Source organism: Psammomys obesus, unplaced genomic scaffold (genome assembly GCF_907164565.1).
Source record: "Psammomys obesus unplaced genomic scaffold, mPsaObe1.curated_primary_1811, whole genome shotgun sequence".
Taxonomy (NCBI): domain Eukaryota; kingdom Metazoa; phylum Chordata; class Mammalia; order Rodentia; family Muridae; genus Psammomys; species Psammomys obesus.
The window spans coordinates 22,472,777-22,487,468 of record NW_026596064.1 but is presented as its reverse complement, the minus strand read 5'-3'; the positions used below and the strand labels follow the sequence as shown (position 1 = coordinate 22,487,468).

The 14,692-nt window shown below is 45.5% G+C and overlaps 1 protein-coding gene across 1 annotated transcript in view; it reads left to right on the top strand.

The window, feature by feature from the left end:
- Sidt1 (SID1 transmembrane family member 1) overlaps positions 1 to 3,923 on the top strand; it is an 83,696-nt gene extending 79,773 nt beyond the window's left edge. Inside the window, exons 24-25 of the mRNA XM_055624869.1 lie at positions 738 to 851; positions 2,368 to 3,923. Coding sequence (XP_055480844.1) covers positions 738 to 851; positions 2,368 to 2,430 — 177 coding nt within the window. The 3' untranslated portion in view covers positions 2,431 to 3,923. The remainder of the gene's footprint in view (positions 1 to 737; positions 852 to 2,367) is intronic.
- Positions 3,924 to 14,692: the final 10,769 nt, after the last annotated feature.

Sequence of the window (14,692 nt, the reverse complement as noted above, 5' to 3'; positions counted from 1 at the left end):
GTTGGTTGGTTGGTTGGTTGGTTGGTTGGTTGGTTGGTTGGTTGGTTGGTTTTTGAGCAGTTCTAGCCCCATCGTGCCTTTTTGGGCCTTTCTCCTTCTCCTGCTTTTGCTGCTTCTTATGTTTTCCCCCTTTATCTAAATGCACAGCTTTTTCCAGAAGAGAGAAGGCGTAGCAGCCATGCTTAAGTGACCTGTGGTCAGCATTAGTGGGGTAATACGGCATGCATTTGAAAGGCCTTTACATAGGCAAACATGCTCTCTATTCGTTTCTTTTGGTCTGTTCTCAGAAAATGTTTAAAGTTTGATCGATACATTGTCGCCATCTTTCACCAGTCGACATCCATCAGTGCAGGAGCATGGTGGGGCACTGCCTCCATCTTGTGCACAGGAGAGCTGAGACCTCAGAAACCAGTGCTGTGGCTTTCTCCATGAAGCGTACAGTGTAATGGTTCCTAGGTCACCCGTGTTATGTCCCTGCGCCAGCGTGCCTTCTAATTACTGAACAGTTTTCCACTGTGTGACACAGCACTCGTTATCAGTCCATTCGTCTCTTGATGGACATCTGGGTTGTCTCTGTTCTGGAGTTATTACCAACAGCGTTGCTATGAGCTCCTGCGTACACGATTCCTGGAAGCTGACTTTCTGAACACTTAGGATTTTTGTGGCTTCCTCAAAATCAAACCCTGAACTAGTTGAGCTGAGGGACCCTTGCCTACACCTGCCTCACCTTCCTCCAGGGAACCCCAGCCGAATCCCGGGAGAAGAACAGAGAATGTGTCCTGTTCAACTTCTTCGATGACCACGACATCTGGCACTTCCTGTCTGCCACTGCCCTGTTTTTCTCATTCCTGGTGAGTGGCTGTGTCTTCTTGCTGCCTTCCTCCCTTCCGAAATCTTGGGCATGTCCCTTCTGCCCCTTCTCACACCTCTCTCTCTCCTTCTCTAGTTCCTCTCTGCAGTTCTTCATCATGATTTGATGTGCTCACCATCTCCCTGCGTTTTATTCTTCACTGTCACTTCTGTGAGATCATAACTTTTGCTTTCCTCTACTTTTCAATGTGTGTACACACAGAATGACAAAACAAAGACGCACCACGCCCTGGGACAGAATTAGTTATTGGAATCAACTGTTCGGAATTCCCTCAGGAACCATGTAGGGAATTCACTAACTGTCATTTGTGGGCTTACTCCTTCTCACGGTAGACTCTTTTCCTTCACTTCTTCCAGTCTCATTTTGTGTGTTGTAAAGATTCAGTTCCTAGAGAAGCTCAGAGAAACCACCTACTGAGCAAGTTCCAAATCTGGGACCCCTGTGGATTGCCCGTGCCCCTTCCCAGAATCCATGAGTAGTTATGCTTACCTATGATGGTCATCTTCAACTTTTAGTCCGCGGTGCCTGAACACTGGCTGGGGTAATAACGGTAGGCTGTCACGGCAGTTGGCTTCAAGTCCTCTGATGCCAACCATGCAATCACAAGAGTGGAGCAGGGCTTCCCCCTAGTGGCCACTGTGGAAAGTTCAACCAAGCTGTGTGGTCCTTGGACTTTTGTCGTCTGGAGACAAAAAAGTGGAGCTAGCTAGTGGTTCTGTGTGGGGCGGGAATTGAAGTGCAGCAGGAGTGGTTCCTTTCTTCTGTCTTCCTTTTTTATTTTAATTTTCATTCTTTACAAACGTTGCATTCCTCCCAGTTCATCTGTTCCCCCACCTCCTTTCCCCTAGATCCACTCCTCCATTTCCCAGAGAGAAAGACAGAAAGACAAACAGGAGGAAAGGAAGGAGGAAGAGAAGAAGGAAGGAGGGAGGAAAGGAAGGAAGGATAAAAAGAGCAGGCCTCCCAGGGATATCATCTCAATATGTAATAACAAATTACAATAAGACTAGGCACAAACCCTCACACATATCAAGGCTGGACAAGGTGACCCAGTAGGAGGAAAGGGGTCCCAAGCACAGGCAAAAGAGTCAGAGACGCTCCCCACTCCCACTGTTAGGGAGTGCAGGAGCTACACAACCATAATGTATGTGCAGACGAGCTAGCGCAGACCCATACAGGGTCCGTGATTGTCGCTTCAGTCTGTGCCTTCTTCCTGTTAAAGATCCTTTCATGCATGTGAGCTCCAGGACAGAGCATGGGCGCTGCTTTCACCCCCCAGAAGTGCCTCTGGCATCAAGGGTAGCACGTGAGAAATTGATAAATGAGCTATAGTGTAGTAACAATTAAAAGCAAGGCATTGCGGATCAAAAAATACGAGAACTGGTGACGGGCCAGGCTGCTTTCAGTCCGTGGGAGTCAGTGAGGGAAGGGAAAGCATTGACTTGGTGTGGCCAGGACCGGTGTTCCCTTCCCGTCTCCAACCCTTCTCGCTTCAGGTGTTGTTGACGCTGGATGACGACCTAGATGTGGTTCGCAGAGACCGGATCCCCGTCTTCTGAGCCTCCCGCGTCTCGGGGGGAAGAGGGAAAGACCCACCTTGGTGCTGCTTCGTGGACACTATGGTGACTGCAGCAGCGTGCCCACTGCCAGACACTCCACTTGCCTCAGTGGAGCCAACGGTGTCCGCCTTCACCCAGGAGAGCGTGGCCTGAGCTAAACCTCAAGAAGGATGGCAGAGGGGAAGCCCTGACGTGCACAGAGACAAAGCCGGGAGGCTCGAGCACCTCTGCTTGCAACTCTTAAGACACAAGCTGCAGGAGGCCAGCTTCATGGCCTGGCCTCACCCAGCTTCAGGGAGATTGGCCGGAGGAACCAGCCACTCCGTACCTCCCACCTAAAACCTCTGGTGTGGCAGCGCCCACACCTCTGAGACACCTGCTGCTAGAGAAGGCCAAAGCACCATCTCGTTCTCCCCCAGGTCCTCAGAGGACGAGATTCCTCAGAATACGGTGCAGAAGTGGGACCGAATCCCCACCCAAATGGGACAGACATTCTGGCAACTCAAGCTAAGCCACCTCCTCAGAAGGAATACCAAACAATCCTGCAGGTTCCTGGCACCACTGGAAATGCCCGGGATGAGACTTTGATATGCACGCTTCTGAATAGCTCCCCATTGCTGGGCCCGGGTGGTCACCTATTTCTTCGTGTCTTCATCTCACCGTTGGATGTTGACTCGGCACTCTGATACCACCTTCTTGGAGAGTCCTTCTTTCTCCGTAGGCTTCTAACAGCTCCAAGATGGACAGGAAAGGGAGAGAACTCTATCTGCTGCAGGAGAAGTGGCAGGCAGAGCTAAGTGGCTGAGCATCAGGCCGGCAGCCTCCACCTTAAGGACTCTGGATCCTGGAGCAAATTCAACAAAGCAACAGTGATGGGACCCGGGCGCACAGCACATTCTTTGCCTGTACAGCCTTTTTGAGGAAAGAAGTGTTCCCAGCGGCATTACCCCGGGGGTCCTCCACAGCTGAGCCCCTCACCTGTCAGTTATGTAGATCAGGGTTCCGGACTCCCTGCCTGAAGCTCTCAGCAGGGACTTGGGATGGACACGAGCCCCACACACCTTGAGTTGCAGGAACCATAGATAATCCACTTGCCTCTTATTGCATCCCACTTTCACTCTCCCCCAGTAAGATGTAAAAAAGCTCAGTGCTCTAGTTTTCTTCTCTCACACCACCTAGAAAACCCTGTGCGAAGCCCCATCTTGACCAGGCTTCCTGGTTGTGTGGGGTATGATGTCATCAGAAAATAGACATACAAGTGCGTGCACATATACCTATTTGCTTGTGAAACTGAAGTCAGTCCTCACCCGTGCTTTCTTGAACAATTATTAAGAAGATGGATCAGGCATTCCTCTTTGTAAAAAATATTTTTCTTTCTCTCAAATATCTGTGTATTGTTCAAATATGTGCTTTAGAAGTTTGAAGAGGAAGCTTTTCCTGGTTTTAAAAATGCAAAGATAATTTTCATGAATAATTTTGTACAGTCTTCCTTTCTAAAATGGTCTCGTGTTCATGGTCCATTTGTTATTCTTCATTATTTCGAAATTTGTGGGCTTCTGCTGGTCAGGGCAGGCTGTCAATTAGATGATTGTCCTACTCAAACATCTTTACAAAATTTTTTTTTTCTAAACCAGCAAGTCACTGTGGCTCATGCCCTTAATCCCAGCATGGGCAGAGGCAGGTGGGTCTATGAGTTCAAGGCCAATCTGGTCTACAAAGCAAGTTCCAGGTTGGTGAGGGCTGCACAGTGAGACTGGTTGAACTCATTCTTTGAGAGAAATTCTCCTGGTTTCCTATCCTAAGTGAACCCAGTAAGGAAAAATGTATACAACAAAGTTCATCCAAACAGCCCTGAGGCCTGAGTGAGTAAGTATAAAGGGACACTTATCTGTTTTGGAAGCTTGTTTGGGACGAGGAGTCAATAAAACAGAAAAATAGAAAAGGCCTTATGGGAAGGGGAGGAGGGAGAATGAATGTGCCATTCTGTTCTTGTGCTCTGTTATGTCTTATACTCTAAGCTCTCATGGCCCGGTCGTTTTCTGCTCTTTGCAGCAAGACTAAAAACAAACAATCAAAAAAAAAAAAAAAAAAAAAACCCACAGCAAACCTGCCTTTAAAAATAGAACTTCCAAGTCACGTGTTGCTAGCTCTTTCTACAGCCCAGATCCTGTGGTTGGCGGTCAATCTACTTCATCTGGGACGTTAGGATGAGTGCCAGGGTAGAGGAGGGCCACAGGTGGAGCCTTGGGAATACCTCAGGGATCAAAAACAATGCCTGGGCCAACTCTCCGCCAAGTTCCTGCACTCTGCTTCTTAAAAGCAGAGGCAACGCTAACTCTGAAGGCTAAGGGCAGCGGGCAGGTAACGGGAGTGCGGAGGCTCTTGGCTGAGGATTCTCAGAAGCAAAGACAGCTGCTCACATGGAGAGGAACAGACCTTCCATAGCCAGAGGAGTGAGACCGTGCCCAGAAAATACAAGCTCTTTGAACCTCTGACAGGCCCTGGTGAGGCAGCCGCACCTGTTCACACTGGATGCCTGGGAGATTCGCCTGGTTTTATTTTAGCAGCAAGAAAAGCCAACGGAAAACTGGAGTCTCTCTGGGGAGGGGACTTTCCATGACTAAAGGCAACCCCTGAGCCAGCAACTGAGGATGAAAACAGTTGCAGCTGCTTCTCTGGTGACTCCAGGCACCCTGTGGAATGTTCTGTGGGGCCGCAAAAGGCGCATGTCAGCAAATCAAATAATAGGCAAACATTTCTCATTCTGAGTTGACAGGCGCTCTGTGGGGAAAGACATACTCATGGAAGCAACAGTCAATTCTAAGAGATCACCGAGTCAGCCCTTTAGTCTGTGTGTGTCGGCCTACTGGCAGGGTGACCTTAGTTAAGCTGCTGAAGCCCGGATTCTTCGTGTTAGCTTCCACAGCGTTGCACAAAGCTCACACAATAGTTAAGGGCTCAGGAATGTTGTCAGCATGAAGCTGGTCCCGCCTCCTAACATCCACGTGGATGCAGGACAATCGCAGAGCCTTCAGGTACCCTGGGTCTCTCCTCTCCAACCCTCCATGGCAGCCTGCCCTTCCGTTTCCTGCCCTCAGCTACAGGAGACCCAAGGGTTGGGAGGCCTCGTGACCTTCAGAAGCAAAGCTAAGATTACCACCTTTCCAGTCCTCCTTGCCGTCTACCACTGCATTTTTCTCTTAATTCCAATCGAAAATTTTTAATGATTCTGAAATTGGGGCTTAGCAGAGACTCTGGCCATGAACAGCATCAGCCTTCTTACTGTCCTCTCTGCCCTGAATCTCAAAGGTAAGAAAGCTTCAGTTGTCTCCTTTGGAGTGGCTGTTAACTCTGGAATCTAGTGAATGCTATGTGTAGTGTCCCCCAAGCTCCTTACCCATCAGCCAGCACTCCCACTAACAGGCAAGCTAGGGGGTCTGCCTGTAGGGAGGGGGCCTCAACCTCTGAGATACCTACCCAAAAAGGTCCTAGAGAGAAAGACAAGTGTCACGTCCATCACTCACCGTGTGTGACTCATCTCCTGGCAAAAGGAAGAAAGAACACAGAGTGGAGATGACTTGCTCCGCCACAAGCTGGCCAAGTCTGGCTCAGCATGATTCCACATGGCACAGGATTAGACGTTTGCTGTGTTTGCTTCCGCTGTTGGGAAGACACAAGACATATACTGGGGTTAAGTTTTAATGTCTCCTCCCTACTGAGTCACCGTTGTCAACAAGGCTACCTGCTCTCCGTCATTAACACAGATGACTTCAGGCCAACTTGGCAAGAGTCTCTGAGCTTCTTGATCACTAGAGTAAGATATTTTGAGTTGGGATGGGACTCTGCTGTCCCAAGAGTCCCCCTGGCTGCACTTCACAGGATGCCTTCACTACTGTGCAGTTTTCTTGACATGAAGTCTTGATGTTCTTATTGGAAGACAAAGAGGACGAGGTGGTTACTGACTGTGACAAGATCTAGAATAATTTGGGAGGCAGGTCTCTGGGCTCAGCTGTCAGGGTTTATCTAAATTAGGCTAGACTGGGGGCAGTGCCTGTGAGGGGGTGTCTTGATTGGATTAGTGAGACAGGAAAACCTACCTGAATTGTGGGCTGGGTACAAGACCGAGCTGAATAAAACAGAGAAGTGATCTGAGCACACAGCATTGACAGCATTCACCGTACTCTACTTTTTGGCTGAAGATGCAATGAGATCTCAAGCAGTCTGCCTCAAGCTTTTGTGGCCATCACTTCCCCATCAAGGTGGACTGCCCTCAAACTGTGAGCTACAAGCCCTTCAGGCTTTAAGTTGCTTTAGACAGCTATTTTGTTACAAAGACAAGAAAAGTAATTAAGATACCTGTTCTTCACATAGAATCCCCCTTTATTCTCCCAATATGAGATGACTGGAGCTCTGCCTCATTTAGAGAATATCACCATTTTCCCTGAAGACTCAAATAAGAAAGAAAGAATGAAAGAGAAGAGAGAGAGGAAAGAAAGAAGAAAGGAAAGAAAGGAAGGAAGGAAAGGAAAGAAAGAAAGAGAAAGAAAGAAAGAAAAAGAAAGAAAGAAAGAAAGAAAGAAAGAAAGAAAGAAAGAAAGAAAGAAAGAAAGAAAGAGAGAGACAAAAGGAAGGGAGGGAAGGAAGGAAAAAGCACCTGCTGCTTTTCCTGAAGACCCAGCACAGTTGAATCCGTGGATGAAAGCATCCAATTACGCAAAATGTGTCAGTGCTAAATTAAGGAAAAGAAACTAAAACTCACGTCCCTTGATGGAATTTAACTAATTAACTAATTGACTAAAATGGAGCCCAGATCTGAATTCTCTACCCCTCTCCCTGTGTCTCAGCTGTGGCCTCTCCCTAGTATATGTATGAGTCTGAATCTGTGCCTACCTGAAGGCTGTCTTGTCAGTCTGTCCTTGTGTCTGTATGTGTCCCTAACAAATGGGCTTTCAGTCTTCTCTATTTATTGAGTAGCACAGAAAGCGTAACGTAGGGAAGAAGTGGGGAAATACTTTACAGAAATCTTTAACAGTGTTTTACAAGGGGTTAAATCACTCTCCCCAATTGACCCAGATAACTAACAGATGCTATCAAGCAATATCTGAAAGTTGTCTTCAACATTTACGGTGGATAGTTGTCTTATAAGGTTGCTGTCAACCTACTTGCTATTTCCAACAATTATTGCTCTAACATGCACTACACCGTGTTACTCTGGGTCAGGGGCATGGAAGAGTTCATCACCTAAGTTACAACCATTAACTTAGGTCGTAAAAGCAGATTACATGGAAAACTCAAAGAAGTTAGGTTGGTTGCTACATGGTTCTCAGAAAGGCAGGCTAGGCATGCAGTACTATAGAAGTTTTACATTTTAGGTGACCCTCAAGGTGTATTACTAACTTTATTTGCGAGTTCCAGCAAAGGTTCCAGTCTCTTAGACTATAAGAGGTGTTTTTATAATAATGTATCACTACACCCAACACCCAGGTTAAGCATCTTCTATCGATCTGTGATTCCAGATCCAGGGAGATCAGATGCCCTCTTCACACCACTGTCTCAGGTGGTTGTCTCAGGACCACAAGGCATACCCACACACAGACACACAATACACACACACACACACACACACACATACACATTCAAAAAAATTCCTCAGTTCTATCCTATATCCTTTGGCTTCTGTGAAGCCCCTGTGACCCCAAGCTCGCATCTTCACTAGATGGGAACAGTGGTTAACCACATTTGCCCTGAAGCAACACCACACCTCGGTTTAGAGCTAAATCAAGTGTGCTTGGCCCATCTCGAAGCATATCACATAAGAAAAGAAAAATCTGGCATTCAGTTCTACGTATCTTGCTCCAGGCCCCTTCATGCTAAATCTTAATATTCCTTGTAAATAAATTTTTCAGTCCTTTAAACAAAAGGTTATCTAAAATGGTTCAAAGTATCTTATTTTAGGCTAAGGAAATGTTGCCGTCAGAGAAAGACTCCAATCCGCATTTTATGGTTTTTATGAAATGGCTTATGCAAACTTTCACACAACACCTGGTACCAGGAATGGTTATGCCTTTTCCATGAGGAGGGTGGATTCAATTCTATAGGCAGACCTTCTCGTGCCTGCCAGCAGAGTAAATGATGACACGGAGCCTTTTAGATAAAGTTTAGACCTGTAGCTTGGTCAGATTCCCAGCTACCGTTTAAATTTGACCAGACTATTCTACCTGCTACCCGCCATGTGGCTACCGCTATGCTCTTGTTCACACCCATCCATTCTCTCTCTGTCTTTTTCCAAATCTCCTAGCATCCTTTCTACCTCCTAGCACCCCTTTCTCTCTCGGAAGTTCTGCCCTCCACTTCCTGCTCCAGCTATTGGCCGTCAGGTCTCTATTACAACCAATCAGCAGCAGGACAACACCTGACACATTTCTTAGATTACCGCTAGGCATAGAGGAAGGATGAACATTTACAAAATTGAAAACCCAGTGATGGGCCATAGAAATACAATACCAATATCCTGCTAGCACTTAGCTCTCTGCCAGTACAGAGTTAAAAATTGAAAATACAGAGACATTCCTTCACACGTGTGAAGGAAAGTTACCCAACACAATCTTATGTTTATTTACTCTGCTTCTAAAACGTGGGACAACTTGTGAAGTGATCTACTTTTTACGGAGTGAATTTCCCTTTATGTTCTTCCTACTCCTCCTCTGTTCACTTGACTCAATAATTGTGAAATATTTGGGCAGGGCAGGGGGAACACCCAGGACATAGCAAAGGCAAAAGCATACAGAATTGTTTATCCTGTGCTCTAGAATCCAAAAGAGAAAACAGGGCAGAAACAAATTATTACTTTTAATTCTAGCACTTAGCAGACAAAGGTAGACAGATCTCTATGACTTTGAGGTTAACCTAGTCTACACATCAAGTTTCAGGCAAGCCAGGGCGACATGTTGAGATCATGTGGGGTGGAGGAAGAGAAGTGAGGGGAGAAAGAGAGAAGGGAATTTTTTTTTTAATGGGAGTTGTTGTATATTAATATTTACTATTTATATATCTTTTAGTTAAGCAGCGGTTGTTCCTAAACAGCTGTGTAACCAAATCACCACACAGAGACTAGGATTTATTTAATTAACCTAGAGCACAATGCTGGGCAAAAGTTACTCCATCCTAAACCTTTAAGCCCACATAGTTTCCTACCATTCAGACTTCACGTTTTATACTTGATTTTACTCATATCTTAGGTCTGGTTCATCTCTGCACGTGGCTCCAAGACCTCTCCTGCAGATTCTCTCTTCTCCTCCCCTACCTCCTTCTCTTCTCCCCACTCTGGACCAGGAAGTCCCACCCTCTCCTCTCCATTGCTCAGCAATGTGGCTGGTTGTTTTATTTGACAATATAGAGAACAAATGGTGGCATGTTTACACAAACCTGAGACCGGTAATGCTTAATCTAGGCATCACAATGCAATGTCGGGATTGAAAGCAGATAGTGGGGGAGAGAAGTCAGCATTTGAATGAACAAGGGTGAACTGTATACATTCCAAAAGAACATTATGCCAACAAATGAGGACCCTCAAAGACATAAACTTTGCACTAAAATGGCTCCAAATGCCTGAGAAATTCCAGCTGATTTTCAAGTGTTAGAATAATGTAAAAGGATGAATGGAATGCTACAGAGAAGGAAAATAACAAATGCCAAACTGGAAGAGGAATGGAAACCCAGTTGAAGGCTGGTTCAAACAGTCCTGGTGTCCTTTCTTTTTCATTTTCTTCTTTTTCCCCCTTGAGAAAGGCTCTTAATATGTAGCTCAGGCTGGTCTTCAACTCATGGTCCTCCTGGCTCATCCCTAGTGCTGAGATTAGAGAAAACCCCTCTCCCTCACTATCGGCACTGTTTTCTGATGGCCTAAAGGGGTCAGAAAAGTTAAAATTTCAGCTTAAGACATTCCTAAAAAGCTTTAAATGTGAAAAGTGGCTTTAAACAAGAAGGTAAGTGTTTTAGTCAGGGTTCTCAAAAAAAAAAAAAAAACAACAACAACAACAACAACAAAACCATAATGGATAGAACACACACACACATAAGAAGTGTGTGTGTGTGTGTCTGTGTGTGTGTGTGATTTATTAGGGTGTTTTATAGGCTGTGATCCAGGTATTCCCACAATAGCTGTTGGACTACCTCAAGAAAGAAAGGCCATGAATTTGGTAGTTCATGAGACTGGATATCTCAGCAGTCTGAATCTGGTGTTGGAATCCTGGAATATCCCTCAAGTCTTTAGTCTCCATTGGAATCCCAAAGAAGTAGGTTCTAACACCATGGAAGGAATGCCCCACGAACGGGACAGATGAACTTGGCAATGAGAGTGAGGGCAAGCAGGAAAAAAAAGCAAAGTCTTCCTTCTTCCATGTTCTTTTATGTGGGTTGCCACCGGAATTAGGGTTTATATATTTTTTCCAGATGTGATCAAGTTAACAACTAAGAGCAGCCATCAGAGTAAGCAAGTTGAGACTGGACATGGAAGGAAACTCAGTTGCTTCCAGGGTGATAAAAATGAAGAGGTAACATACAAGGGAAGAAAATGGTGTAACTTCCCAGTGCATATAGTGTTGGTAACCAATCACGGAGAGAGCCTGAAGAGTGTCGTTTAGTGAGAACGCTACACAAATGTTAGGAAAGAGTGGCTGGCCCAGAGGATGAAGAGCAAACTTGATGCAGAGGGTTTTCACTTGTTTGTTAGGTAGATCCTTAAACATTGCTTGTTTGCTTGTTTTATGTGCATGGGTGTTTTGGCTGCATGTATTGTCTCTGTTAGGGTGCCCGATCTTCTGGAAGGGTAATTACAGACAGTTGTGAGATGCTATGTGGGTGCTGGAACTCGGGTACTGGCAATTGTAAAAGCAGCCGGTGCCCTTAACTGCTGAGCTATCTCTCCAGCCCCAGTTGGTTAAGTAGATTAAGGTGAAAGGCAAGGCAAGCCCTCGAGAGCCTCTGAGCTGAGAGTACAGAGACCTGCAGCTACCTCAGGTGACATTTTAAAATACCACACATAGGGGCTATCAGTGTAGCTCAGTTATTAGAGTGCTTGCCCAGCGTGCATGGAGCCCTGAGTTTGACATTACATAAACTGAGCATGGGGGTGCATTGTGATCCCAGCATTTGGGAAGTGAAAGGCAGGAGGACCAGAAGCCCAAAGTTGAAGAGTTATAGATTTGGCTCAGAGGTAGAGTTCTTGTATAACAATCACTAGACCTGGGGTTCAGTCCACAGCACTGGGAAAAAAGGGGTCCAACGTTACATTTGTGTACTGGCTGGTTTTGGGTGTCAACTTGACACAAGCTGGAGTCATCAGAAAGACAGGAGCTTCAGTTGAGGACAGGCTTCCATGAGATCCAGCAGTAATCCACTCAATTAATGACCAGTGGGGGAGGGGCCAGCCCATTGTGGGTGGTACTATCCCTAGGCTGGTGGTCCTGGGTTCTATAGGAAAGCAGAGTGAGAAAGCCATGTACAGCAAGCCAGTAAGCAGCATCCCGCCATGGCCTCTGCGTCAGCTCCTGCCTCCAGGTTCCAGCCCTGCTTGAGTTTCTGTCCTGTCTTCCTCCAATAATGGACTATGATGTGGAAGTGTAAGCCAAATAAACACTTTCCTTCCCAGTTTGCTTTTTGGTACTGATTTTGTCATGGCAGCAATAGAAGCCCTAACTAAGATACCTCAGTTACACACTAACCTCTAGGCCAACCAAGACTATATAAGAATCTTTTGCAAAAGAATGAAGAATGCAGACTAACAGGCAAGCTGACATCCACTGGGTTCTCCCAGCCTGGAATGTCATGCCCAGAAGGAAAAATCTGTCTTTTCAAATAAACAGGGAAATGCCAACAAATAAGAGATGCTTTGTATTTCATGTATTTCATAAGAAAAAAATGAAATGCCCACTTTGAGTGCCAGCAGAGAGTAAAGATTTTAGAGAGAGGGACAGCTGGGGTGGGGAGCATCTTAATTCATCATCAAATGAGCAAAGCCATGTCTCCTTAGGTCCTCTCCTGCTACAGAACAAATATGAAGCTTGAGTTTGCTCCAGCAAGACAGGATCTAACATCTCACCCGGCAACTGGTCCCTCAGCTCCTGATTCTATTCCAGAGGTGGCAGAATAGATGATTCCAAGAGCATCCATTAATCAGGCACCCTGCCAAGACAGTACATACCATTGGAGCAAACCCTACACAAAACCTTCCTCATCTTCCACATGGAGAAACTGGTTTGAAGAGCAATCACTGCTCCATTAGGTGAAGGACTGCAGCAGGAACCTGAATTTCCAGTCAGTAATGTATCGCTCAGGTCAGGCGAGTCACAAATTGTACCACAGGAAAGATCCAGACATTTTCTGGGTGTATTTCCACACATGCAAGACACATAGCCTGCTATTATATAACTACTTGGCATCTGAGCTTATTTACAGAAAGTGATGGCTACTTTGACACTCAAGATACATTGATGTTACAGAAACTGAAGTTACAATGAAACTACGAGGCCATTTGGGGAGCCAGCCAATGACACTAAAGTTTTGGGAATGTTTGGCTCTCTAAATTGAAACAGCAGGATTCACATGAGCATGGCTGCATCCGTTTCAAAGCCTGTAGAGTTAAAGTCTCTCTCTCTCTCTCTCTCTCTCTCCATATATATATATATATATATTTTTTTTTTTTTTTTCAGTGCTTGCACTTGGCAAAGAGCTGTAGACCCAAAGACTCTCGTTTTGAATTAAAATTCACATGCGATGAAGCTTTGGAAGCCTGCTGATTCAAAACTAAAATTGTAAATGGACAGAAAGCAGAGGAATGATGCAGAATGTTTTCAAACTTAAATATATATCAGAGACTGGAATAGTCATCAAGAGTCAAAAAAAGGTCATCCAGCAGGACCTGTGAGACTGACTGTGTCAGCCCAATGGACATGACAGAATTTCTAAGGCCAGTCAGTGGTTAAACCATCTTTGTCACTGGGTCCTGCCCTCACTGATAAGGTTGTGCTTTCATCTCAGCAAAACTTAGGCAGAGGATATAACTGCACTGGAAACTTGTATTAATTCGTTTGTAGTAAGATGACAAATTCTTTCTAAGTTTGTCCAGAAATGGTGAAAAAAAAATCAACACAATTTGGTTGTGGAACCATATTAAAACAGGAACATACTATCCAATTTTATTTTATTTTATTTGAAATTTAACTTGTTCTTTAATTTCACACCCATTGGTGTTTTGCCTGTGTGTATGTGTGTATCGGGGTGTTGGATCCCTTAGAACAGGAGTTACAGACAGCTGTGATTGCCAGGTGGGTAGTGAGAATTGAACTTGAGTCCTCTGAAGAGCAGCCAGTGCTCTTAACTGACGAAACATCGCTCCAGCTCCTCCAATTCCCTGCTTGTAAAATATGTCTTCTGGACTTAAACACACATGAACACATGTACAGTGTATATAAAATGTGAATCTGTATGTTTGCCCCATAACATCAATCAAAAAAATCTAGAATCTAACCTAATTCAATCATGGATCTCCTGACAAGTCCCTGAAGCAGTAAGTTCTCCACTCTCAGTCTGGACGCAGGCTCTTCACAGACCCACAGATCTGGGGCTAAGGAGGGGGACACACCACTGACAGTGGTACAGAGGACAAAGGCTGGATGTTCATCTCCCCATCCAAACAAGTAGGCTTGCCTGAGTGTGCGCATGATGTACAATGATGGCCGTTCAACCGAGCAACCTGACGGCTGGCTTTATCCAGGAAGCAGAGCGACCTAACCTCTTCATTCTGCACGGGACAAAGAAACAGCCAAAGCAGAAGTCAGCATCGCTCAGCTAAGCAGTCCGAAGTGGAGGCCCCAGGGTCAGCCTCAAGGGCGGGGATGGGGAAAAGAACCAAGATGTTGCCATTTTACATGAGTTTTTGTTGTTTTGCAACAGTGGGAGAAAAAAAAAAAACTTTCAAATATAAAACTTTTCTCTTTTATAACACCTGTGAGGTAGACCGGTCAGGTAACAGTAGCAATGAACAAGCAAAAATTAACTATGACACAGGGTAGTTATGTAACTTACCTGAAGCCACCAGCCACAAAGCAGCACCACAGGTCCTTCCTCTCCTAACAGTGACAAGTGGGCCCCAGGTACAGCTTACTCATAAAGTACTTGTCCATCATGCAGTGTGTGTGGGGGCGAGGGGGCAGAAAATCCAGGATGCTACTGAAATAGGCCGAGAGAAACCAGCTTAGATTTG